This window comes from Trichoderma ghanense, assembly GCF_004382785.1.
Source record: "Trichoderma ghanense strain CCMA-1212 chromosome Unknown scaffold_2, whole genome shotgun sequence".
NCBI lineage: Eukaryota > Fungi > Ascomycota > Sordariomycetes > Hypocreales > Hypocreaceae > Trichoderma > Trichoderma ghanense.
Window position 1 is genome coordinate 1,777,426 of NW_027395665.1, and position 25,047 is coordinate 1,802,472.

Consider the following 25,047-nt stretch of genomic DNA (forward strand, 5'->3'; position numbering starts at 1 on the left):
TCTTTTCTTTTCATGACACTCATTTACGGCATTTGATTTGGGAGCGTTTGAGTTTTCTTTGGTTTTTCTCGAGAATGATTACTATTTCTGTTCGTTCTAGCCTGCAGGTCGATGTTTGAAGCAATTCATACATGGAATAGACTAATGATACTGCATATTTGTCAAGTTTATCGAGCAATTTACGAGGCCACAAATGCATGAAAACATACGACCTTGGAAGATCGTGAAACTGGGGCAAGCATGCACATCGCTACGATGGATTTGACTGACAACAGTGACACCTTTACAACAGAAAAGGGGGAGTCAAGAAGGTGACAAACCTGGAGCAGGTAGACCACGTCGACACCGACTCTGGGAGTGTCAGCAAGCACATAAAGAGAGAGAGAGAGAGAGAAAGCATAACAAGAAAATGGAGTATGCACCTTTAGTCTTATAAGTAACCCCTAACAAAAATGCCCAACCCAGCGGTATTATCAGTAATAGGTCAGTTAGTGTAGACGTCGTTCCCGGCAATGGACTTGTAAAAAAGAAAAGAAAAGAAAAAGAACATCATAACTGGCCCGTCGTCCTGTTGAACCTTTAGCCGAGCCGCACGCCCGCCTCCCTGCGCTTCTTGAGCTGCTGCGCCGTCGCCAGCGTCATGCCCGCAGTCTGGCTCGCGTCAAACATGCTCTGGGCCTCGCGCCGCTTCTCGTCGTCAATCTTCTTGAGCAGCTTCTCCGTCTTGCCCTTGCCGCTGCCCTTTCCGTGGAACTGGTGGCTCATGTGCCTGAAGGCCTCCTTCTGGTCCAGCCTCCGGCCGTGGTCGTCGACGTACTTGAGCTCGACGTTGGGCTTGTAGGTGGCGTTGAACAGCTCGGCCAGCCGCTTCGACTGCTGGTGGTCGCGGTGAGTGTTCTGCTGACGGGCCCATTCCTCCCTCTCCCTGACGGACATGCGGTCCAGTCTGCCGCTCATCCTGTCGCGCTCCCTCTGTTGTCGTGTCTGTTCTTCGAGCTCGGTCTCCAGAATTCGTTTCTTTGCAAGGAACTCTTCCCGCGCCTTGAAGTCTTCGTAGCTTCCGCTCTTTGAAGAAGAATCGATGAGTCCTCGCTCCCGAAGCAGAGCGAGAGCCGCACCCATGCCTTCGCCGACAGTCTTCTCGTCCGCGATGCCCGCTGCTTCTTTCTCTTCCTCTTTCCTATTTCTCTCTTCTTCTTCCTGCTGGGCAGCCGCAAGGGCTTCTTGGTGTTCTGCTGCGTATTCGTCCATTTCTGCATCTTCATCTTGACCGCCCATATGGCGATCCTCGGGTTCGGGTGTTTTTGTGGCCTGTTTCTGCCTCCTGGCATGGCGATCGTCCTCGTCTGGCTTGCTCAGTCCAGCAACGAACTCGGAGATCTCGCCAATGACTAGGCCACCGCTTGGGGCTTCCTCGGGTTCCTCTTCTTCCTCTTTGAGCTGCTTTGCAATGTCTTCAGGACGTGTCTTTTTGCGCTTTTTCAGCGCATTCTTTCGCTGGATTGCTAGTGACGCTTGGAGGTCATCGTCGTCTGCAAAGTCATCCGCGGTAGCTTTCCGTTTGGTGGATATGGAGGAGTCTTTTGTATCAACATCCATGGCACTGGCGTCCACTGGAGCAGGTTCTACAGGGAAGATGTCATCTTCGTCAAGCTGCTTCTGTCTGGTGCCCTTGTTGCCCTTCTTCTTCTTGGGCTTCTTCACCTTGATCTCTGATGGAGCAAGGTAGTCGGATGAAGGTGCAGCATCGGCATCTAGAAAATCACTGTTAGTGTTGCTTTCAAGGCGAGAGCAGCAGGGCAGAGAAGTGCATACCAATGATATCATCAAGGCTGATTGACTGAATCTTCTTTCCTTTCCGCTCAGGCTGGCCGAGAATATCTGACAGCTCAGCGATGGCTCCATCGTCATCAAGAGTAAACTTTTTCGCCTTTTTGCCGTTGATCTCCTCGTCATACTGCGCCAGTATGGTGCCTTCGCCGTCATTATAGTCATTGGGATTGTAGCCTTTCAGCTTCTTTTTGAGGTCCAATCTCTCTGTAAGCTTCTCTTGTTCTCTAATGTTCAGGTTCTCAAGCTCATCCCCCTCTTCCTCGTTCTCGTCGATCGTTGTGTCCTTCAGAGTAAGGATCTGCTCGTCTCCGTCCAAAAACGCTGTTGAGTCGTGTGCAACCTTGATGCCTGCGAGGTCCTTGGAGGTATACTGTATGGCAGCAGCCGCCGCAGCTTCTGCCGCAGCAAGCTCCTCTTCCAGCTTCCGTGCCTTGTCGATCTTCTTCTGTCTTTTCTTTTGGCCCAGCAACCAGGACTTGGCATCCAGGTCGCCACCTTGCTCCTCTTCGCCGAGCCCCTTCCCCTCGAGAATAGCGGACCGCTGGGCCTTTTCACGGGCTTTTCGCACAGCGGCGGCCTTCTCCTCGCGTCGTTTCTTCGCAGCCTCTGCCTCCTGGATCTTTTTGTAGTTGTCGTATGCCTGCGCCTGGCGACTCTCGACGGTGCTTCCAGGCTCTTCATCGTCTGACGTCGCGGCTTGGGGCGATGGATCGGCTCCGGGTACCGGCAAGGGCTTCATGCCCAGCGATATCCGAATTCGGTTCGTCTCTTCAATCGTTGCCGCGTCCATGATTGATCGATGTCTGGTTGAGCTGTCGAACAGCGGAAGGAAAGTCGACGACGAACAATGACTTCCAGGTAAGTTGTTGATGAGATGGAGCCTGATATGATACAACACTACCTTACTGCTAGCTCATTGCAGCTTATCGCCAGGCGAAATCAGTTTTCCCGAAATACTACCGTCGGCACGTGATCATGTCTCCACCGGATTTTTTTTTTTTTATCGCAACTCCATATAACGCCGTATCGTGAAATTTTCTTTCTTCTTTTCCTTCCTTCTCAACAAAACACGGATCTGTGCTTTGCGGTCCTCTGCGTTCACGCGTCAGGGTCGACTGCTCTGCAGCTCGATAACTCCATGGAGCCATCAACTTGCTATGGTGTCAATCATCCTATCGACAGGTCCAAGAACAATTCGGCCTCCGGCTGCCTCATTCGCTGTCGCAAGACGGCTTGAGTGTTGTGGCTGGAGGATTCGGGGGCCCCATATTCCAACCCTTTTTTCCAAGGCCGTCGGCCGGTGAGGTTGAGGAAAACCATGGGTTGCCTACATCTCGATGCTTGGTGCTTGTTTGTAACATTTGCGCAGCGGCGGTTGAGCCTCGTCTTGGGCTTCTGACCCCGGCGATGCCATCTGACTCGCTGCATGGAAGGAAAGAATGATTCATTGTGCGACCCGAGCCATGGATTGTCCAAGAAGTAACCCCGACGAACCGGCCATGTCAGATATCAGATTCCCCTGGCTGGTGGGGTTGGTTGGAGACCGCTTTACAACCACATGCCTCGTGACTGTGATGGCCGCGTCCAGCCTCCTGGGTTCGTGTTGTCTAGTATGACACGAGTGAAGCCTGCACGACGTCAGTATGGTTTGCTGACTATCATGTCAAGAGAGACAAACTCGGTACTACTCCGAGCTCCGACTTCGTAGCTTCAGGTTGATGTGCTTTCATGTGCTTGATGATCCCATCCATCGTCGTCTAGTCCAAGTGGAGATTGGCGTCCAGGGGCACGGAAGCTTGTCTGTGATAAAGTACGATGATGCATTGCTGCCTGTCTAGCTACGGGCCGTTTATTCCCATCTTCATGCACGCTTTATTGATTAGGAGGAGTCTCTCCTCTTCCTTCTTTGGGCCAGGGTACAGTATGTGCTGTAGACTTGCCAGCCGTACTTTGTACCGAGATCGAGACGCACGAGCACGCCCTACATGTGAAGATCTTATTAGCCCACAATCCTACTCTGCTGCATGTCCAGCTGTCATCACGAGTCCTCGGTTGCTTGTGAAACCCAGCCCAGCTCCTGGGCACATGCAGTAACGCCGACTCGGCGTCTTTTCGCCACACCCAAAATGGACCTGAGGGATGCTGGAAGCTGCTGAGAAGGATTCCGTTACCGATGGCACTCCGACTACCTCGCATTGAACATGGGCTTGGGCTTGTCAATGCAGAATGTCCGCAAAAGTGCCGGCATGTTGTCGACGCAGAGACGCAGATTTCGCACGGGCTGCTTCTAGGGTAGGGCGACTACGATCTTTAGCACCGGAGGCTAGGCGGCGGTTAGTGGACGGGAACCTGGCAAATGCAAACGAGAATCGCAACCAGGCTGCCAGGATCCCGCACTTGGTTGCGCTTCTGCCCCACGGGGCGGGAGTTGGCAGAGACGGAATGCGGAGCAGCCCCTTGTTTGTTTGCCCTGGTTGGGTTGGGGCCTTGTCCAAGCAAGCAGAAGGAGAACAGTTCGAAGGGTGGGCGGTGGTTGTGGTTGACGGTCATTACGAATACGTCCATGCGAGAGAATCCCATTAAGCCGAGGCTGGGCTTCTCCCCCCCGTCATCATCCTGCCCATCCTGCCCATCCAAGTCCACTCGTCCGTCTCCCTGCCTCGTCGCCTCCCCTCCCTCTCCCGATTAGCTGCGCATGTTCTCCTGACAGCGTGACTAATGACGCGTTGCCAGCCCATTCGCCTGACGCATCCCGGCATCTGAGTCTAGCTCGTCACGCTGGCAATCTTGGCCCAGGCAGAGCAGCAAGACCGCCGGCATGATTGGGCCGTGCCCTGGCGGGCATCAGCTGGCCATCCGCTGCCACCCGAGACCGCATCACCGACTTGTCGGATCTCTCCGAGCAGCAGGAGCTGATCCTGGGCCGCGAGACGCTTCAAAAGGGCCGCCGGACCCGGAGCAGAGACAGCAATCAGAGTGAGCGAGAGAGAGGAGAAGAAAAGACTGACTCTGTCTTACACTACAGCCAGCCAGGAGAAAGGCGAAGACGACGAAGACGGTGAAGAGAAGCAGTCGAGACCAGAGCTGGAGATCCTTGCCGTCATACCACCTCGTCGACATTGCTTTCCCCTGCCGTTGCGTTGCCGCCAGTTCCCTCTCCTTGTCCCCTTCTTCCACATTCCGAGCGCTACTGGTACCGACTCCGCCAGCTTCGGCTGTGCCTTTCTCTTTGTCGACCATTGCACCGCCCGTCGCGGCACTTGGGCCCCGGAGAATTCGGCCCTTTCGCAGCAGTCTGGCCCTCAGTTCCCCATGGGGACGGTCCACACCTCCTCTCTTGGCCCTGCAGACCTTTTGTCGTCGGTCCGAGTCGGAAGAAGCTCAGTGTCGAGCGCTTGAGTAGCATCTACGCGCGAATTCACTGGACAAAGACGGCAAGACGAAGCCGTCGTCACTTGCTGTTGCTGCTATTGCGACGACGCGCTCCGCCTGGGGGCATCCGCATCATAAAAGATGCCCGCCTTCGCCATGGACCTGGCCGTGAGCCACTCGGCATCGGCTCTCTCTCTCAACGCTTCCTCTCACGCTTCCTCCTTCATCCCGCCCATCATGCACGTCCTGTCGACTGCGGTGCTGCTTGGCTCTGTTGCCGTTCAAAAGGTCCTGGGAAGACCAGGATCAAGCGGGCTATATGGCGTCACCAAGAGATCCGTCGACGACTTCATCAGCACCGAAACTCCTATTGCACTGAACAACCTTCTCTGCAATGTTGGTCCTGATGGATGTCGTGCATTTGGCACGTCAGCTGGTGCGGTGATTGCATCTCCCAGCACGACCGACCCAGACTGTAAGTTGAAATTCCAGCGCTACATCTCACATATGGGCATCGCAGTCTAATATCGAGACAGACTATTACATGTGGACGCGGGATAGTGCTCTTGTCTTCAAAAACCTTGTCGACCGCTTCACCGAAGAGTACGATGCTGGCCTGCAGCGCCGCATTGAGCAGTACATCACTGCCCAGGTCACTCTCCAGGGCCTCACCAACCCATCGGGTTCCCTCTCGGACGGGTCTGGTCTGGGCGAGCCCAAGTTTGAGTTGACCCTGCAGCCATTCACTGGCAACTGGGGTCGGCCGCAGCGGGATGGCCCAGCTCTGCGAGCCATTGCCTTGATTGGCTATGCGAAGTGGCTTATCAACAACAACTATCAGTCCACTGTGTCCAGCGTCATCTGGCCCATTGTGCGCAACGACCTCAACTACGTTGCTCAATACTGGTTAGTGACGGCTTGCCCTCGATCACAGCTTGTGTCTAACGTCTTCACTTCAGGAACCAAACCGGCTTTGACCTGTGGGAGGAAGTCGATGGCAGCTCATTCTTCACTGTTGCCAACCAGCACCGAGGTATGAAGCAAACCGTCCACACTCGCTGTTACTGTATGTGACCTTTACTGACCAGCTCTCCAGCACTTGTTGAGGGTGCCACGCTTGCTGCCACGCTTGGCCAGTCGGGAGACACATATTCATCCGTTGCTCCCCAAGTCTTGTGCTTCCTTCAGCGATTCTGGGTGTCGTCCGGTGGATACATCGACTCCAACAGTATGTTTTGCACTGGTCATGAATGTTGATGACGACAATGGCTAATCGCTCTCCTTTAGTCAACACCAACGAGGGCAGGACTGGAAAGGATGCCAACTCGATTCTCACTTCCATCCACACCTTTGATCCCAATCTTGGCTGCGATGCAGGCACCTTCCAGCCATGCAGTGACAAAGCGCTCTCCAACCTCAAGGTCGTTGTCGACTCCTTCCGCTCCATCTACAGCTTGAACAAGGGCATTCCCGCTGGTGCTGCCGTCGCCATTGGCAGATATCCAGAGGATGTGTACTTCAACGGAAACCCTTGGTACCTTGCCACGTTTGCTGCTGCTGAGCAGCTGTACGATGCCGTCTACGTCTGGAAGGAGACGGGCTCCATCACGGTGACCGCCACCTCCCTGGCCTTCTTCCAGGAGCTTGTTCCCGGCGTGACAGCTGGGACCTACTCCAGCAGCTCGTCGTCGACCTTTACCACCATCATCAACGCCGTCTCGACGTACGCCGATGGCTTCCTCAGCGAGGCTGCCAAGTACGTCCCCGCCGACGGTTCGCTGGCAGAGCAGTTCGACCGCAACAACGGCACTGCGCTGTCCGCCCGTCACCTGACGTGGTCATACGCCTCCTTCTTGACAGCCACGGCCCGTCGTGCTGGCGTCGTGCCCCCTTCGTGGGCAAACAGCAGCGCCAGCACGATTCCCTCGACGTGCTCCGGCGCGTCCGTGGCCGGCTCCTACTCGCGTCCCACAGCCACGTCATTCCCTCCGTCGCAGACGCCCAAGCCTGGCGTTCCGTCCGGCACTCCCTACACGCCCCTGCCCTGCGCTACCCCAACGTCCGTGGCCGTCACCTTCCACGAGCTCGTGTCGACACAGTTTGGCCAGACGGTCAAGGTCGCGGGCAGCGCTCAGGCCCTGGGCAACTGGAGCACGAGCGCCGCTGTGGCTCTGGATGCCGTCAACTACGCCGATAACCATCCCCTGTGGATCGGAACGGTTAACCTCGAGGCCGGAGACGTTGTGGAGTACAAGTACATCAATGTCGGTCAGGATGGCTCCGTGACCTGGGAGAGTGACCCCAACCACACTTACACGGTTCCTGCGGTGGCTTGTGTGACGCAGGTTGTCAAGGAGGACACCTGGCAGTCGTAATGAATTGCCAAGGGGGGTAGGCAGTAGCGTTGCAGATGGCAGATTGATTTGGTGCTGGGCAGTAGAATGAATCACAGGGATGTTCGGTCACCGGGTCATTGGGAATTAGCGTTTTGCAAGCTTGCTGGTTGCAGCACAATTGGAGAAGGATTGCCCTCCACGACTTATACCGTTATGACGTGTATATTATAATAGCCGTTATGAAAGTTCCATGAGACGAAGATATGTTATTGGCATGATGACGAGTATTGTTCGTTTCAATTTCGAAAGCCGACCCCCAATGAAGAAAATGCCCAATGACCAGCGGCGTGAAGCCCTGAACGTGTGTAACATTTGGATTTGCCTGACGGCAGACAAGAACCGCAACAACGTTTACATCCTGATAAACCAAAGTTCCCAGAAAACGAAGTTCTTCCCCCCTCCTTCTCCTATCGCATCCATTTATCTGCATCATTCATTCATTCTCCCCCCCTTCCCGACCATCTACGCAAACTCGTCATCCGGCGCCTCAATCGAATCCTTGACCTTGATCAGGATCGCCGTCATCCATGGCTCCAGCCTGCTCGTGCGGTCAAACTGAAACAGGAGCTCGCTAAACTCGTCCTGGCTGTGGTTATCGACGGCGTTGCAGAGGTCCTCGAGCAGCTTGTACTTGTACTGCGACGAGAACTCGGGGTCCTTTTGGCGGTAGGACTCGACGGCGCGGCGGGTGCCGACCATGTCGCCCGTGGCGAGGTGGCAGATGCCGGCCTTGAAGCAGTACGTCGAGAGGCTCCACTTCATGGTGCCGTTGCCGATCATGGTGTTGATGATGCGGTCGTAGGTCTCGATGGCGCCGTAGTAGTCGCCGTCGAGGGCGGCCAGGTCGGCGTATTGCGTCCAGAGCTTGTTGGCGTTTCTGTAGAGAAGCGGGGATGTGTTAGCCTTCAGTCCGACTTGAGAAGAGTGTTCGAATCGCTGGATTCACACAGCGCAGGGGGGGATAGAATAGACACGCACAGCTCCCTCGCCTTCGGTAGCCGCTCGGCAGCTTCCTTGTAAGCCTCGCGCGCCCGCTTCAGGTCCTTTAGGTCATGCTCATAGATCTGACCGAGGATCTCCTTGACTCGCGACATCCGCGTCTGCTTGCTCTCGCTGGTCGACTGCTGGATCAAGGCAAAGGCCCTCTCCCTGCACCGAATCGCGGCTTCGGGATCGTCTCTTCGGTAGGCGTCGGAGGCTTCGACGTAGCTGTCGGCAGCATCGGTTAATTCCTTGAGGTTCTTCTCTCGTACTTCCGCGGCTCGCTCGTGTGTCTTTCCGGCCTGGATGTCTGTATCGCAAATGAAGAAGAGGAGTTTCACGTTAGCCCACTTGAATTCTCAACCTTGGAAGTGTGTTCCTGCCCATGTCGTCGTCGGGCTGAAGCTCTCAGGCGGGAGGAGGAGGGAAGATGCGCACTCTGTCCCTGTCGCTCGTATGCCTGAGCGGCTTCCTTGAATAATCGGGCGGCATCCCAGAACTTCTCGTCCGAGCCGCCAAAGAGGCTCCAGCCGCCGCTGCCCTTGGACACGAGCTTCTCGGCCTGTCGTCCCCCCCCGTTTGTTAGTCCCAGGCCTCGCCTCTCTTCCACCTTTGCCGTGGCTACGACACAAAGAGCTGGCGCACCTGCTGGATCAGAGCCTGGGGATCCTCCATGGTCATTCAAAAGGCGTCTGTGTATTTGTGTGTGTGACGAGTATCGCAAAAAGTTCGTGCGTATGAAGAGGAGGCGCTTGGTGTATGTGCAAGAAGGTAAAGGGTATGTAATGGGTATGAAGACGGAAGAGTCGCTGACTGTTAGCAGCTGGAGACGGCGCTGGAAGCAATGCTGGCTGCTGTTACTGTTTCGGCACAAGTACCCAGTAACTGATGGCTGGTGGCCGATGCGCCGTCACAGGAGGGGAAGTGCCGCGGGCATGTTTAGGCGTGACTTGAGACCTATGACGACGCTGGAGTGGCTAGTGAGGGTGGGGCGCAGCTACAGCTGGTGGCTGGTGCTTGATGCTGCTGGATTGGGATTAGTTCCAATTCTATCCTCGAGAGACCTCATCTTGGGACAAGATTGAATATGCACACCATTCTCATCCGTCTACGAAGTATTATCGTGTAAAGCATCGCAGTTCTGAAGCCTTTTCTTTTTTCTTTAAATAGACATACCTCAACATACTCTCATTCCAAAATGTCTCTCTGCACAAGATGCCGTCTCTCACTACGGCAAACTCTTCGTCTCAGACCAACAAAAACGACATCCGCCCCTCTATCAACAAAATCCTCACCCTCAACAGCTCACACCATCCTCTCCAAACCAACCTGGTCCGTCAGCTCTCTCCTCCCATCCGAATCACCACAATCAACTTCAGAAGCGCTGGAAACCATCACCCCGGCCCAACTACACCACCTCCTCCGTCTCTCCGCTCTTCCCTTACCCAAGTCCCCAGCCGAAGAGCAGTCCATGATTGAGACGCTCCAGAGCCAGCTGCAGTTTGCACGGGCTGTCCAGAGAGTCGACACAAAGGGCGTGGAACCGCTTCGAGCCATCAGGGACGAGACAGAGGCTGCCATCAAGGAGATTACCATCGGACTGGAAGACCTCGAGGACGTGCTGGCGAAGGAGACTCTTGTAGGGCATTATCAGCGGCCTCGAAAGGTCAAGGAGCGCATTCAGTCTGATGCCGAGAATTGGGATGCTTTGGCGACGGCTTCAAGGAGAGCCGGCAAGTACTTTGTTGTCGAGAGTGGGAAGAAGGCTGAGGCTGGGGAGCCTTGAACTATGGTCCATTCTCTTGCTGGATAATGTGGAAAGGTATATATCGCAGAATATGCCCAGCTGCACTTTGCGCCATGTTCACCTGTTGTTATTATGCCTTGCCTTGATACCCTGAGAAGCAATAAAACCCCGACTTCTCCAGAAAAATGAAATATGTAAAGATATCCTCGCCATGTGTTCCGCATCAGTATGCCAGCATCCAAACAGCCTAGACGATAAAATAGGCCATGTCCTCCCAAACCCGGTTTGACAGGAACCCAAAACAATCCCATAAACTCCAACTCCAGCCTTGACATGCACGTAATGGAAGCCATACAAAGCTACTTGGGAACCTCTTTATCCGTCTCCTTCGGCTTGTACTTTGGCATCTTTTCGTAGGCGTTTGGACTCGGTGCCCTCTTCTTCTTCCCGTTTGCGCCCTTGCCGCGTCCGCGGTGATGTCTGTGCCCATGATCATGAGAATGTCCGCAGTCGTGTTCGTCGCCCACAGGCCTCTTGCTCTTGGACTCGGCCTCTGAATCTGAATCCGAATCGGACGAGGAGGAATCAGACGACGACGACTCGTCGCTGGACTCATCAACCGCCTTGGGTCGATGGTATATGCAGCAGACTACGCTCGCACTCGTCAGTCGCGGATTTTCCCTCCTAGCTGTCGCCGCCGCCTATCGCACCCCATCCCGCGAAAGCGACAAGACTCACCTTTTGATTTTTTCCGACCCAGTCCCTCATTGTCCACCACGTCGTCGGCCCACTGCACCGATCTGCCGTTCGCCGTGTGTCCTCCCCGCAGGCGCAGAATCACGCTGGGCTGGGTTTCTGTCGTCTCTGACCGCGGCGTGTCTGCTGTCGTTGTCGTCGTCGTTTGAGACGCTGCGGGCGCCTGCGCTCTGCGCTCTTGTTGTTGCGACATGATGGTAGCGGCGCCTTTCGGTGGGAAGTTTTGTCGGGTGATTTTCCCGTCTTTATTGAGACTATGGATCGTGTGCGCGCAGTAGCAGTCTGCCTATCTGCTGAGCGCAGTGAACCGAAAATGTGAGAGTGTCAACAGTGCGTCTGTATTCGGAGATGAGAAGAAGAGAGCTTTGTGCGTTGAAGCTTGGAGAGAAGAGCAAAAAAAAAGGGAATTCTGTTGAGACGAGGCTTAAATTGTTTCGTCGGACGATGTCATCGATGGCCCTAGAAAAGGCCAGGAACAGGCAAGTCGGAAAGTCGGAGCGGCCCCGCGGTTTCCCCAGCAAAAAGCACAGCAAACGTCTCTTTGCGGTTCTTATTAAGCAGGTGGCGTCAACTTGAGCTTGAATTATCGGGACAATTCAACTGATCGATGAGGACTTCAAACGCTCCGAACTGTTTGCTGGCCAAGCATGCAAAGCCTTGATCCAACGGGTAAAGCATCGGAACGTTTCGTTGCTACCATATCCATCTGCCTGAATGGAAAATGGGGTGTTGTCACAATCTATTATTGTACACTGCATACATTCATCATGGACACGTTATCGTACAACACCAACATCTTCAATGCTCCCATGCCTGGCATGTGACGCCGACCCCAAATCAAGCACCTTGGCGCTCACGCCCTCGCCGCTTCTCCAGCTTCTTGGCCCCCTTCATGCTTCTCCTAGGCCGGCTCCTCTTGTGCTCCGCCAGCTCGCGTGGCTTGTTGTTCAGCCATCCGTTGATCGGCTTCCTCGACCCAATAAACTTGCCCTCCGGCGAGTAAACGTCGACGGCCGGCCAGTCTGACGACTCCTGAGGCTGCAGCTGCACCTTGGGCCCCGTGGCCCTATCATTCGCCGCCGCCGTGTCCCTCCTCATGCTGTACATGCTGGAAAACGGGTCGCTGGTGTCCTTCGGCTCCTCTTTTGGTGTCCTGTTCCGCTCCGCCTCTTTGGGCGCATTTTGGGATTCCAGGATGCGCTCCAACGCCCGCTTGCGAACCTGGGCTACGATCTCAACGTATCCGACGCCTTCGATAAGGATATCCACGGACAGCACACGGAACGGCAGCTTATCGACGCTCAAGCCAATAGCGTTCTTCCTGGTCAGTGGCCCGGCCCTCTTCTTGGTGACATCGTGATCCAGCTTGAACGTGCCAGCGTGCTTCATCTTATCTCCGGCTCCTGGTAACGTGATGTTTTCGAGACCAATGGATTGATGGGTTTGGTTCTGAAATGCGACAGCCTTCTCTGTGGACGTGAGATGCTCGTGAAGTGGCGTGAAGTTGTACATGAGAAAGATCATGTCCGGTGTGCGAGGCGTGATTCGAATCAGTCCTCCACCCAAGAGCAGCGAGGACCCGGGCTTGACAGTGACCTGCTCGGGAACAATGCGCTTCTTCATGATGAGCGACTGTCTGTGCTCTTCCTTGACATACAGCTCCAGATCGCTGCGCGCTAGCCCAGGCAGATCAATAAGCTCTCCCTTGCCGTTGCCAAAGGGGATGCGGATGGGAGATGCAGTGGTTCCAGGAAGTGACGAAACGATGGGCATATCTGGATAGTTCTCGGCCGGCCGGGGAGGCGGGAGCAGAGATCCAAGATTGATAGTCGCCAAATTCTCGTCCTCCGCCAAGGCGTCCTCCGATGCCGTGGGAGCCGTGGGCGATCCTCTCGGATATGTCGAGACACTGGCGCGCTGTGGCTTTTCGACCATTCTGCCCTTGGGATAGATGGCTTCGAAGAGCTGGCTCTTGCCCACGTTGACTTTGCCTACCATCCAGCCAGCGCCGCCACGGTTCCAGACGTCCTCCTTGACTGTCTTGGTCCACCAATCTCGCCTCGCGCTGACACACCTGACATTGCCCAGGCGGACTCGCTGACCAAGCCTCCCCAAAGCGTCGCGCAGGACATCCTTCAAGTAGGGCATCATGGAGTCCACAATCTCCTTGGTTGGGCCCAGGAGATCGCCCCTGGTGATGATGAAGCTCATCTCAGTCTTGCGATCGTTCTGAAACTTGCCGGCCCGAGACCGGCGGTTGCGCGTGCGCAGCGGAATGTCTCCTAGCAGCACGTTGAGTCGCGGGATGAGAGACATGGGGAAGTCGGCGGCATCGATGACGTGGTATATGTGGTTGTACTTGTGAGGCGACTCCTCGATTGTCTCGCGCAGAGACTCGACCGTGGGATGGAACATGGTGACCTTGGCGGTGTCGCCCTTTGTGCTGTGATGCAGCAAGTCATGGCAGCGATCGCAGACGGGCGGCTTCTGATGCGTTGTCACTGCGTCAAGGTTAGCAGGAGGCCATTTCCAACTCTGAGGGTGAGGGTGCATCGTACTGTTGATGGGCACGCTCTCAGGCTCGTTGCCTTCAATAAGGGCCGCAGGATCCAAGCCAAGCTCCTTCAGCCGGCTCTGGTCCAAAGACTCCAGCGCAGCATTGACAATCTTGTCCTCTTCGCCCTCCGCGGAAGTCGTCCGCCGGGCGACGGGGTGCAGCCATTCTTTTATCCTCCTCTTGCTCACGTCGACGTATCCAAGCAGGTCCGGGTCTTCGGTCTGCGTGAATGCGCCACACCCAGAACACGTCAATGGCAATCTTCGCACCGGCTTTCGTGATGGCTGAGGCAGTACTGGCGTCGCACTCGATTCGTTTTGGCTGGATACCGCTTCGGTGTGGTTTCTCCGCCGTTGGGAAATGCTTCTTGTTGCGCCCAGACTTGTACTCGAGAGCTTGCTTGATAGTCCAGCAACCGCAGGGCAGAGATACAGCGGCACTGCCATTGAGGGCGCAGCTTCGCCTACTCTCAGAGCCTGCCGGAGCAGTCGAGCTGTCACCGCTCTATGCATTTTCTCCAAAATGAAAAGATGATTACAAGCAACAGATCATGTCGAAAAGAAGATGAAAAACTTGGGGCGGAAAAAAGGACCCTTCTATAACGGCACTTCTAGAACATACATTTTTTTTTTGGCAGTTGACAATCGCCTTCGCCCCCACTGTCGCGTGGTTTCACCCCACCATCAGGGAAAAAAAGGTCCGGATGATTAGCCGGCCCGCCAAAGAACTTGTAACGATTCGCAGTGCGATTTTCTGCCATCGTGAACCGCGAACGGATTCGGGAAGAAAGAGAGAAAGCAGTTGCGATAATTGCTGCGCATCAACGTCCAACAGGAATTGAGGCCTCGCAGCAGCCGAGGCGCAAGGCACAGAGCCCAAGATGAGGTCATTAGGAGAGCGGTTGAATCTGCTCCGAAAGGTACCATTCGAAAACGCCAATGTATGCCATTTGCAATTGTCAATTCGCTAACCAAACAACTCTACTGCAGAAAGTAAGAAACAAACACACATGAATCCGATCCCTCCATGCTGCTCCAGCGAACCTCAATCTCGGCTCACACACACCCAAAAACAGCTCATCAACATCAAATGCGGCCCCGGCGCAGCAGTCCTCCCCGCGGACGTCACCCGGATACACATGGACTTTGCCATCCACCTGAAGGGCGGCCACATGGGAGCTAGGTCCGTTGCAACGTCTCTCTTCTCTCCCTCTCTCCCTTTCTCATTCTCATTTCCAATAAAAACTAACAAACAACCTCGAATCAAACAGAAAATTCTGGAAAGAATACCTCCCCCGCCTAAAATACCACAACCCCGCCATCCCCATGATCGTCAACCGCCACGACCAGAACCAAAACCCCCCAACAATGACAATCTACCTCCGCAACAAATCCTCCTCCGCAGCAGCAGCACCCGAATCACCATCGTCATCATCGTCATCCCCTCCTTCAGAGCAGCAGCAGGTCGCCCAGCCCTCGTCCTCCCGCACCGGCCTCTCCAAGGCCCAGCCCCCCACCGCCGACGAGCGCGTCGTCCACATCGACATGACCAACAAGCACTCCTCCCACATCCTCGAGTTCTTCATGGCCGAGACCCGCGCCGTCCCTCTGCAGCCCACAAACGAAGAGATCGCCGAGATGCAGGCCCTCGAGACGCTGCGCAGGAACGCAGAGGTCGATCGCGAGCGCATGAGGCAGCTGAGGGAGGAGAAGAAGAGGGAGGAGGATATGCTCAAGAGGGCCAGGGCTGCGGGTGGCATGGCGGAGCAGGAAGAGGCGTAAAGGGGGAATCGAGGCTAGTAGATATTTTGTACGATAGAGCGGTTGTTGTTGTTTATGTGTGTCTGGCAGTGAACCGTCCAAGAGAGGAAAAAAGAAGAAGAAGGAGAAGAAGAAGAAGAAGCTATTGGCTGAATTCTAGATATGCTATATGCTAATTTGACCCAAAGCATCTTGCGAGTTTGGACGATGGCTCATGGAACCCAATCTAGTCCAAAGGGTATTCTGTACTACTCGATTGCTCTAGCCTACAAAAACAATGTTCAGTTATGCTGAGGATCGTGCTGTTCAGAGAAGGAAATACTTTGACAGAAATCTTTTGGACATCCTAGGTATGTCAAACCCACAGTAGCTGGTGGCTCATTTGAGGCCAAAACCTTCACTTTCATGAACCGCCCTCCACAGCATCGATTCAAGCCTCTCCTTTGAAGTGTAGCGCCACAAAGAGAGCATGTTGAAGCACGTTCTGGCTATCGGGAACCTCCCGCAGTCATCGCCCAGGCAAGAGAGCTTAATCGTCAGCGAAGCAGCCCCCATCGCCGGTATGCGGTCACTACCAGTGACAAAGGTCAGGAGTTTCCGCTGGTCGCTGGGGCTGGCCTGTTGAAACGTCTCCCAGAACCAGCCAACGACAGGCTCTGTTTCGTCGGGCTGCTTGCTCTCCCAGTTATCATACTCTGCCACGGCTCTCAGGGACGCAATGTCCAGCGACTCATCAGAGCCCCTGATCAGGAGCTCAATCTCCTCGGGCCGAAAGAGGGAAAAGGCATTGCCGCCGCAGACCGTGTAAAAGCCCCTCTTGAAAGGCTCAAACTGCCTTTTAACCGCCGTGTCGAGGACGTATCTGACATACAGATCGACATATTCTCGCCGATTTTCGTTTGTCACAGGCTTGCTCTCGCCTCCAGGGCAGAGAGGCATCTGCGTCTTGGACCCATATCTGTCGGTCTCAATCACAAAGTCCAGGCAAAAGGTTTCTTCAACGTCGCCATCAAAGGCCAACAGCTGTCTCAAGCCATTTGCCAGCCGTGGACGGTATTCTGCTAAATCATCCAGCGTATACCTCATCGGAGATCGATGCTGCGCTGCGATAGTTCCCGGAGGAGAAGGAGCTGAAGCGAGTAGCTTTCTAAAGGCAAAGGGAGGCAGCGCAACATCCAAAATGGTCGAATTGTAGATAGCCAAGCCCATAACAACGCCAACCAAAAAGAACTGATCAGAGGGTTCGAACGAGTTGGGGTTGAAGTAGCAGTATTGCGAGTCGTCATCATATATAAACATTCCTGCCTCTCGGGTTAGATTCACAAACTCAACAGCCTTCATCAGAAAAAGACCATCGTACCGTAGTCAGGATTAAACACCTCCCGGATGAGAAGCAGGAACCATTCTTTGCGCAGACCGCCGGCGTCAATGCCCTCCTCTCCCTGGAATGAAATGCGCAGGCCCTTCTTCAAATCCTCCCCACCACTGCCAATGACGCTGCTCACTGCCGTTAAACTGTCGTCGACCAGGCAGTCTCGGCGCACATCGAACACCAGATATTGGTTAATGTTCCTTCGCGTCATGATGCTGTCGAAGAAGGCATCCCGGGCTTTGCTTTGCATCTGCCGACGAGCGTCATGCTCTAGTATGTGTGTTTTCGCCCATATGCTCAACAGGAACGGATATTGGCAGAAGGAGAATCTACTTCTCCTGGATTCCCAAGACTCAAAGTCGTCGATGAGGTCCGTGTAGTCTATCATGGAGTTGTAGAAATCGGTAGGCGGCAGAAAATATCCGCCAGCACGAGCGGTGCCATTCCAGGTAACTGGTCCATTGTGGTGAATGTCATCGCTGCGACGGGCCGGCAGCATGTTGTTGGCAGAAAACAAGAGAGATAGGACGCGGGAAGCTGCTCTGATCTGCCAGTCGTCCGCGTAGGATATCTTCCTGGCCGGTTCCTTGGGCTTTTTGGCAGGTCTGGGACCGCCTATGGCATCATGAAGAGACGCACCGCCCGAGCGACCAGCGTGCATCTGCGGAATCAGCCCAGCTGTCGGATCGACTGTTTGCTCGGTTTGCTTCTTCTCGCTTTGTCGGATCATCCGGTAGGTCAAGAACCCGGAGGCCAGCTCCTTCACTCTGATGAAGCGCGCGGCATGGTATCTAGCCATCCAGGTTATCATCTGGTTTTGGCAATCCGACGACGCATTCGAAATCAGGCCCATGATTCGTTTGATGATTCCCGAGTGCTGCCCCGATAGAAGTCCACTGCCAGACGGACTCTTCGGGTCCGTTGGTTTCGAACCCACCGACCTGCTCCCTTCTGGCTGCAGCAGCCCGCTGAAGCTTTCACTTTCCGAGTGGAGAGTCGGATTCTCCATGATGATTAGGAGGAATCGAAGATCCATTGGGTTGTTAAGGGGGCGGCCAGGTCTCTTGAGCAAGTTCTCAGTAGCTTTCAACAGCAACCGCCGGGTATGAGCCTGCCCCTTGAGCACATCCTGCTCGATGGCGCGAAGTTCTTGCTCAGCAAGGTCGCCCAGTGAGAGATTGTCCGACACTTCTTCAAAGATCTGGAACCAGCCCTCCCCTGCATTGTTCACGACCGAGTACCAGTCATCAACATCGGCCCAGTTTAGCTGCGGCGACTTGGTAAGCGGAGGTGGCCGGTGAACATGAACCGGCTCTTCCTTGTCCTTGCTGGGAGTCTTTTTGGGCGCCATCGGATCCTGCCCGGTCCACCACAGCCCGTTTTCTGCGACGTCGCCCAACATCAACATCCTGGGGTCCAAGTCCACTATAGGAGAGTCAACCTCCAGCTGAGACGGCCTGCGAGGCGTACTCTTTGTTTGCGGAGGCTGCCGCATGTCCTTCAACGGAACCGAGGGACGTCGAGGAGTGTCACTAGCGGATCTCGAGGCATATCGGGGATGTTGCGTAGAGAAGGAAGAATTGATGCATTCAAAGTCATTGAAACATTTCGTGATGTAGTCTTCTAATGGCTTGAATATCTTTCTAGGGTCATCAGGCTGGCCGGCGGACGGGTTCCGTGATCGTGGGCTGGCGTGGTTGTGGTTGTTGGGCAGCTGGCCTCTTGACCCTGGCTGCTCTGTGGAGGACGGATACGACCTCGATGCGATGATTGGAGGACTGCCGTTGAAGGGATTGAGATGCAATGTTGGCTCATCTTCAAATGTATACCTGGCGCCGTGGCCCTTTCGATCTGGAGGAATGTCCAGAGGCCCCCGAGTCCGCACAGCAAGATCAGTATGTAGACGACCTTGTTGCAAGGGCCAGCCGTCACCGGACCGCTCAGTTCGGGCCTCTGCTGACATGTTGCCGAGCCTTCTGAGAACATATGATCGTAGACTCTGCCGGACGAGACGTCTGGTCTGATCGAGAGAGATGGGTAGACTAAGACTGCCGAAAGGGCCCGCCCTTGGGCCTTGTCCCGGCCCTGCACTCGGTGTGAAGGGCGTTTGCTTCGACGATGAAGGGCCTGGGCTTGTGTCATGGCGCTGTCTGGCTCCTTGGCTTTCAGCACTTATTGGCACCAGGTCATTGACGGTCATGCAGATGGTACACTTGAAGATCTTCAACTCCTTAGGCCACCTTACGAGCGAGGCACATGTCATGCAGTGGCCAGTAGCAAAATCCTTGCTTCTCGAGGGGCTTCCTCGCCTGTGCGTCTTGACCTGCCTGTTGATCGAAGCAGGGCCAGCGTTGGGTCTGTCCATCTCGAAGGGAGCTTTCGAGGTTGAGCCCTGCCTCTTACGACCGCTGAAGAGCGACGGAAACGGGTTGCTCATAGAGCGGGAGTGTTGCGCTTTGCGGCCGCGGTTCTGCTGCGAGGACGATTCGGCGTCCGAGTCGGACGAGCTGAGGTCGGGGTTCACACGCGCGTGGGTGGTCTTGGAGACACCGAGTCGTCGGTTCAGCAAGGTGGGCGTCTCGAGGGCATCTGAATGCAGTCGGCTGATGAGGTCGGTCTCGTCTCGCGGCGCAAGCTCAGACCCGCGTCGGGCAGCAGAAGCAGGAGCAGGAGCAGGAGCAGGAGCAGGAGCAGGAATCGAAGGAGCCATCGCTGCGTTTTCCGAGGCGGCTACAAGTCGATACTCTCGCTTGTGGCTGTGGCGAGCGAAGGCGAAAGCGGCACTCGCACATGGAGGAGGAGACGGAAGGTGGCGATGACCGGGCGAACGGGCATGTCATCCACCAGGTTACCTACCTTCGTGCTCCGTACCCAGCAGCTAGTCACAGCTGAAGTGGTACTGCGGGCATACGAGCACAACCAGACGCGAGGCATAGGCAGGCACCCGGCGCACAGGGATGGCCAAAGATGAAGACCAGGGGCCCAGGGAGGCTCGGCCCCCTTTGGTTTGATGAGGCGATTTATGGAGACGTCACCGGCTTGATATCGAGTAAGTAGCGGGCTCTGTTGAGGGCATTTGCGAATCCTCGTACGAGCACCTGTGCGGACTGGTGGTAGCCGGCGGTTTGGCTGATCGGCAGGGGCACGAAGTCTATATCCCCAGCTCTGACGAGGTTGTATCAAGTCGCTGGGCTGGGGTGGTTGATGCGCACGTGCAGGGCAGGATCGGTAATTGGCACTGCAATCAAGCGTGCGGTCGTCATCAGCGGGTGTCGCTGTGGCAGAGAAGGGGGGATTGAACGGGAAGAAAAGGTGAAAGAAAAAGGAACAAAGGACGAGGACGAAGCGGAGGGATGAGGAATTATTTGTCTCGAAGTGCAAATCTTTGGGCTTCTTCACATGAAGTTTCTGATCCCCCCTCCAGCGATCAATTGCCGGCCGGATCCCCTGGCACTAGACGTGGAAGGTGGTGGGTTCTGCTCCATAGCGGCTGCAGACTGGCATGAAGGCTGAGCAACCACTACATCATCATTTCGAAACCAATCTTGATTCGAGACAAGAAGAAAGAATTGAGTTGGAAGATCAAAGATTGGTTGCTTGCTTGCTTTTGTGACTTTGATCATATTTTTAGCTTTTTCTATTTTGGGTACTAGCAAACTCCATTAATTAAATCGTTTCTAGCAAAAACTACACAACCACGGCAGCCCTTTTTTTTCCAGATGCTAATTACTCTACAAGGGACACCTTCTCGACAGGTCACCCCATCTGTAACCCATCCCAGACGCCATCACCTGCTCATATAGTGTAGAAAGTGTTGATGGGAGAGCCCTCGGCCTCTTCTCCTCCCGTTTACAGGAGGAGCTCCAGGGGGTTCTCGAGGACCTTCTTGAGCTCACGCATCCACTCAGCACCGGTGGCACCGTCAACGACCTTGTGGTCGAAGCTGCCAGTGAGGGTAATCTGGTCATCCCACTCAACAGTCGTCTCACCGTCCTCGTCCTTGCCGGGCACGGCGACCTTTCGGGTGGTGCCAACAGCCAGGATGGCGGCCTGAGGAGGGTTGATGACGGCGGTGAAGTGCTCGACGGCGTCGTTCATGCCCATGTTGGAGATGGAGATGGTGCCGCCCTGGTACTCCTCGGGCTTGAGCTTGCCGTCTCGCGCCCTCTTGGCGAGCTCCTTGACCTTGGCGGAGATGGACTCGAGGCCACGGCCCTCAACGCCCGTGACGATGGGGGTGATGAGACCAGTGGGGGTGGCGACGGCGACGGAGACGTCGACGGTAGAGAACTGGCGGATCACATCCCCGCGCCAGCTGGCGTTGGCGGCGGGGACCTTCTTGGAGGCGATGGCCATGGCCTTGATGAGGAAGTCGTTGACAGACAGCTTGTACTTGCCCTCACCAGAGGTGTTGAGCGCCTGTCGCAGCTTCAGCAGCTTGGTGACGGAGACGGAGCTGGTAACGTAGAAGTGAGGGTTGGTCTGGGTCGACTCCTGCAGTCGGTTGGCAATGGTCTTTCGCATGCCGCTGATGGGAACGTCCTCGAAGGTGGCGCTGGGGGCAGAGACAGCGGGGCTGGCGATCAGCTTCTTGACGTCCTCCTCGGTGATCTTGCCGCCCTTGCCAGTGCCCTTGACGCCGTCCAGGCTGATGCCGTTGGAACGGGCCAGGCGGATGGCGGCGGGGGCGGCGTTGGGCAGACGGTCGAGAGCAGGCTGCAGCCTGCCCTTGGAAGCGTACTGCTCAGGAGGAGCGGTGGTCTGAGGGGTAGACGCGGGGGTGGACTGGGGAGCGGGTTCAGACTCCTTCTTGGGGGGAGGAGCCGGGGCATCGCCGCCGGCATCCTCCAGGGAGAATTTCTCGAAGGCGGAGATGTCGGTTCCCTCCTCGACAAGGACAGCGATGGGCTATATCGGAGAGAAATATGCTTAGCATCGGAAAGAGACGGAACAGAGAGGGCAAAAACAAAAAAAAAGAGCAGACAACAACAGCAAGACAATCGACTTACGGTGCCGACAGCGACGTCCTTCTCGCCAGCCTCCTTGAGGATCTTGGCGATGACGCCCTCCTCCTGGAACTCAAAGTCCATCTGCGCCTTATCCGTCTCGATCTCAACCAGGACCTCGCCGGGGGCGATGGTGTCGCCGGGCTTCTTCTGCCAGGCGCCGATGTTGCCAGCCTGCATTGTGGGCGACAACGCCGGCATCTTGATCACCTGGTGGCTCGGGAAGGAGGCATAGTAGCGGACGACGTGCGCCGTGAAGCCACTTCGCAGGGCCTGGTGGGTGGGCGCGAGGATACGCCTCCGAAGAGCGGCGCTGAGCATCTCGGAAAAATGTCTCTCACACGAGAAGGGCCGTGAGCTGGCGGGCGGGCAGGAAGGCGGCGGAAAAGCAGGTGGTCGGCGTGAGGCAGAGGATGATGCTCACGAGACGATGGCAATTGACGCCGTATCCAAGCGTGAAGAGAGGGACAAGCGAGGGCCCGAGGGTGTTGATGGCAGAAAACGGCTTCACCAAGTGACGGACAAGTCGTTCAAAATCCCTTGGGGCTAGATTTTTGCGTTGAGCTCGATGCGCCTGGAAGCTTTTGGGACCTAGGCCCGTTTGGGGGCTAGCGCCATTGGCTTTTCCAACGTATCTGCGCCTTCGTTTCGAGTACCTCAACACTCTGTTCGCTGCGTATCAGTACCTACTTGGCACCTTCCTTGACAGCCTCCAATAAGGTACCGTTAGGCGGGGGTTTCCTTTCACCACAAAGGGCGCCATTTTGAGACTTCGGAGATGGATATCAGGTTGTTTCAAGGCAGCGCTGAGAGCAGAAGGCGTTGTCGATACCGCGGAGGACATTGACTACGTACACGATTTACGAGTGACTTGGTCACGTTGGTCTGGATTGTTGCAGGAAATCGTTTGTGGGGCATATCCAGACTCCCCAAAAGCCCGGCTGCCTTACCAGATAAAGCACGAGACAAAATGGCTTCGAGAGAAGAATCCCTTGTGCAGCTGCTGCCCTGATCATCATAGGCATTCTGGTCATCTTGATTTCGAATGTTGAGTCCATGAATGGCCTTCCTGAGACAACAAGCAGGCAATAGCACAGACCTAGTGAAGATTGAATGAGACGCGCTGTCTTACATAGAAGATCTTCACGCTAGCAGCAACTACAACTTGCTTCTTCTCTCTGTGTCACCACTGATACTGTCTGTCCATTGGCAACTCGAAATGGTCATCTTACGGAATAGGTAACTTCTTTGTGAACTTACTTAGGTCGATACCCCAGGTACTAATGTCTGTCATATCAAAACGACGTGGCCAAGATGGCAAAGCGCATTGACCGGTTCCATTGGATTGGAGCCGTTACCAACAGCCCGAGCAGCCGTGAGATAACTGTCATCTCAGCCATCTCTACATCTTTCGCTCCCCCTCCCCCTCTCATCGCTTGTAAAACTGGACTCAGGCTTCTCGTAGGTCTATATTCTCAATCAGATGAATCCTGGCCTCTCTGGGAAAATCCTCTTGTATGCCACAACCAGACTGCCGTGTTCCTACCAACTTGTCGATGTAGAATCTGCCAATTTTCGATTTGCATGTTCTCAAAAGACCCGGACCTGACAACAATCTCTATATTCCATTTATGTAGCCTGGAGGCATGGCTTCATGAGATCCTAAATGGCTACACATTTCCAGCTGTTCTAAGTTTGCCAACACAAAGCAATGCCAACTATCGCCATGGGACGCAGCAAGAGGATCAGCAGTCGCCCGTTACCTTTACCATCTCATGAATCATTGACACGAAGGATTGACACTCGAGGTGAGCTACTACTTACTACCTTGCCTTTATTAGCTCACTGAATCGCATGTCAGCACCCTGAGTCGCCATCCCAACGTCGACCTCTGGCGCTGCCGTGCATCCATATCTCAAAATCTCCGATAAGACGCCAAGTTTGCACATTTACTGTTAGCAGCTTCACACCTCGGCCCAGATTCTCAAGCACCACCATCACCAACAAACGACAACAAACTACAACAGACAAACAATGCGCAGGCCGGGCCACACCGTTCACTTGATTTAATCGGGTGCATAACATAATCCCCGTTACCACATCTGTATTCATCTGGGCTTCCTGGAGAAGCGAGAAAAAAAAAAGACAAACAAGAGCCACAACACATCAGACAAGATTGCACCATGAGCGATCACACATCAAGCACTCAGCCATCGCCCACGGACTCGGGGTCAGACCTGCCGCCTCTCGAGGTGCTCCTCCGCGAAGAGTGGAACAACAGAGGCAAAAACCTGGAAGCCACCAAAAAGCCCGACGGACGACGCGGCAGCAATGAGGATCCGCGAGGATTCGGCGGCAGCAGCAGCAGCAGCAGCGCCAAGAGAAGGAGCATCGACCAGAGCAGCCCGAACCAGAGCATGAAGATGACCAGTCAGGACCAGAGAAGGAGCAGCACCAACAGCATGGACAACAACAGCGAACCCCCCAGCGGCAAAGGCGAGGTCGGCAACAACACCTCCATCCCGCCGCTCAACAACATCGCCGTCGCCATCTTCGTCCCCCTCGCAAACCCCCAGGCGCTCCTCTCCCCGCCCGCCGTCGTCCCCGACACGCCGCCCTACTTCCTCGAGAAACTCGAGCGCCTCGGCGCCCACGAGGCCGCCGTCCGGAACAACATCGAGGCCCTCTACGGGCTCGAGTACCTGCGCGTCCGCGCCAAGGCGGCAACGGCCTACGCCGACGACGACGCCTCCTTCGACTACTTTGGCGCCACGGCAGCCGTCCAGCCCGCCCAGGAAGCCGCCCTCAGACAGGACCTAGACATGATGCTTGAAAACATGCGCAAGCCGGACCCCGGCCCCGGGCCCCTCAACCTCGCCGGGAACAGCCCCAAAAAGGACATGGCCCCCCTGCCCAGCATGGACGTCGTCGACATCACGTACCACCCGCTCAACTCGCCCCGGGAAGCCGCCGCCAACGACGTCCTGAGGCTTCTCGGCGCGGCCGCCACCGAGCTGGGCTCCTTCGACAACCACGTCCAGGCCATCAGCGACGGCATCAAGTGGGAGATGCAGGGCGCCGCCGCGAGGGGCATGAGGGAGAAGCAGGACCGGATGGACACCGACTAGAACTCGGGGCGGAAATCTAGCCTCTTGTTTCCTGTGGCGGGCAGGCCCAAGAAGAGCGTCCGTTTTGACGATCCTATCGAGCAGTATGAGCCGGCGAGACCGGCTTCTTGGGAAGATGCTGTTCCAATGTAGAGGAACA

At 55.4% G+C, this 25,047-nt stretch overlaps 11 protein-coding genes across 11 annotated transcripts; 5 read left to right on the forward strand and 6 right to left on the reverse strand.

The window, feature by feature from the left end:
* Nucleotides 1–579: 579 nt before the first annotated feature.
* CCMA1212_002952 (U4/U6.U5 tri-snRNP-associated protein snu66) lies at nt 580–2,810 on the reverse strand (the record flags this gene model as incomplete). The annotated part of the gene is made up of 3 exons (XM_073700318.1): nt 580–1,754; nt 1,816–2,645; nt 2,803–2,810. 3 exons carry the CDS (start codon nt 2,808–2,810, stop codon nt 580–582), a joined length of 2,013 nt encoding a protein of 670 aa, XP_073561453.1.
* Nucleotides 2,811–4,651: 1,841 nt separating this feature from the next.
* CCMA1212_002953 (uncharacterized protein) lies at nt 4,652–5,232 on the forward strand (the record flags this gene model as incomplete). Its single annotated transcript, XM_073700319.1, has 2 exons — nt 4,652–4,809; nt 4,863–5,232. The coding sequence occupies 2 exons, from the start codon at nt 4,652–4,654 to the stop codon at nt 5,230–5,232; spliced, it is 528 nt and encodes a 175-aa protein (XP_073561454.1).
* A 129-nt stretch (nt 5,233–5,361) lies between these two features.
* CCMA1212_002954 (uncharacterized protein) lies at nt 5,362–7,580 on the forward strand (the record flags this gene model as incomplete). Its single annotated transcript, XM_073700320.1, has 5 exons — nt 5,362–5,680; nt 5,742–6,111; nt 6,165–6,238; nt 6,302–6,433; nt 6,493–7,580. The coding sequence occupies 5 exons, from the start codon at nt 5,362–5,364 to the stop codon at nt 7,578–7,580; spliced, it is 1,983 nt and encodes a 660-aa protein (XP_073561455.1).
* Nucleotides 7,581–8,063: 483 nt separating this feature from the next.
* Nucleotides 8,064–9,257, reverse strand: CCMA1212_002955 (uncharacterized protein; the record flags this gene model as incomplete). Its single annotated transcript, XM_073700321.1, has 4 exons — nt 8,064–8,478; nt 8,580–8,892; nt 9,021–9,144; nt 9,228–9,257. The coding sequence occupies 4 exons, from the start codon at nt 9,255–9,257 to the stop codon at nt 8,064–8,066; spliced, it is 882 nt and encodes a 293-aa protein (XP_073561456.1).
* A 523-nt stretch (nt 9,258–9,780) lies between these two features.
* CCMA1212_002956 (uncharacterized protein) lies at nt 9,781–10,368 on the forward strand (the record flags this gene model as incomplete). Its single annotated transcript, XM_073700322.1, has 1 exon — nt 9,781–10,368. One exon carries the CDS (start codon nt 9,781–9,783, stop codon nt 10,366–10,368), a length of 588 nt encoding a protein of 195 aa, XP_073561457.1.
* Nucleotides 10,369–10,688: 320 nt separating this feature from the next.
* On the reverse strand, nt 10,689–11,536 carry CCMA1212_002957 (Type 1 phosphatases regulator YPI1; the record flags this gene model as incomplete). Its single annotated transcript, XM_073700323.1, has 3 exons — nt 10,689–10,978; nt 11,068–11,339; nt 11,529–11,536. 3 exons carry the CDS (start codon nt 11,534–11,536, stop codon nt 10,689–10,691), a joined length of 570 nt encoding a protein of 189 aa, XP_073561458.1.
* Nucleotides 11,537–11,922: 386 nt separating this feature from the next.
* Nucleotides 11,923–14,154, reverse strand: CCMA1212_002958 (uncharacterized protein; the record flags this gene model as incomplete). Its single annotated transcript, XM_073700324.1, has 1 exon — nt 11,923–14,154. The coding sequence occupies one exon, from the start codon at nt 14,152–14,154 to the stop codon at nt 11,923–11,925; it is 2,232 nt and encodes a 743-aa protein (XP_073561449.1).
* A 368-nt stretch (nt 14,155–14,522) lies between these two features.
* CCMA1212_002959 (uncharacterized protein) lies at nt 14,523–15,423 on the forward strand (the record flags this gene model as incomplete). Its single annotated transcript, XM_073700325.1, has 3 exons — nt 14,523–14,582; nt 14,718–14,824; nt 14,913–15,423. 3 exons carry the CDS (start codon nt 14,523–14,525, stop codon nt 15,421–15,423), a joined length of 678 nt encoding a protein of 225 aa, XP_073561450.1.
* Nucleotides 15,424–15,780: 357 nt separating this feature from the next.
* CCMA1212_002960 (putative E3 ubiquitin-protein ligase mug30) lies at nt 15,781–19,484 on the reverse strand (the record flags this gene model as incomplete). Its single annotated transcript, XM_073700326.1, has 2 exons — nt 15,781–16,703; nt 16,763–19,484. The coding sequence occupies 2 exons, from the start codon at nt 19,482–19,484 to the stop codon at nt 15,781–15,783; spliced, it is 3,645 nt and encodes a 1,214-aa protein (XP_073561063.1).
* A 1,139-nt stretch (nt 19,485–20,623) lies between these two features.
* CCMA1212_002961 (uncharacterized protein) lies at nt 20,624–23,121 on the reverse strand (the record flags this gene model as incomplete). The annotated part of the gene is made up of 4 exons (XM_073700327.1): nt 20,624–21,682; nt 21,784–22,093; nt 22,122–22,285; nt 23,113–23,121. The coding sequence occupies 4 exons, from the start codon at nt 23,119–23,121 to the stop codon at nt 20,624–20,626; spliced, it is 1,542 nt and encodes a 513-aa protein (XP_073561062.1).
* Nucleotides 23,122–23,963: 842 nt separating this feature from the next.
* Nucleotides 23,964–24,908, forward strand: CCMA1212_002962 (uncharacterized protein; the record flags this gene model as incomplete). The annotated part of the gene is made up of 1 exon (XM_073700328.1): nt 23,964–24,908. The coding sequence occupies one exon, from the start codon at nt 23,964–23,966 to the stop codon at nt 24,906–24,908; it is 945 nt and encodes a 314-aa protein (XP_073561065.1).
* Nucleotides 24,909–25,047: the final 139 nt, after the last annotated feature.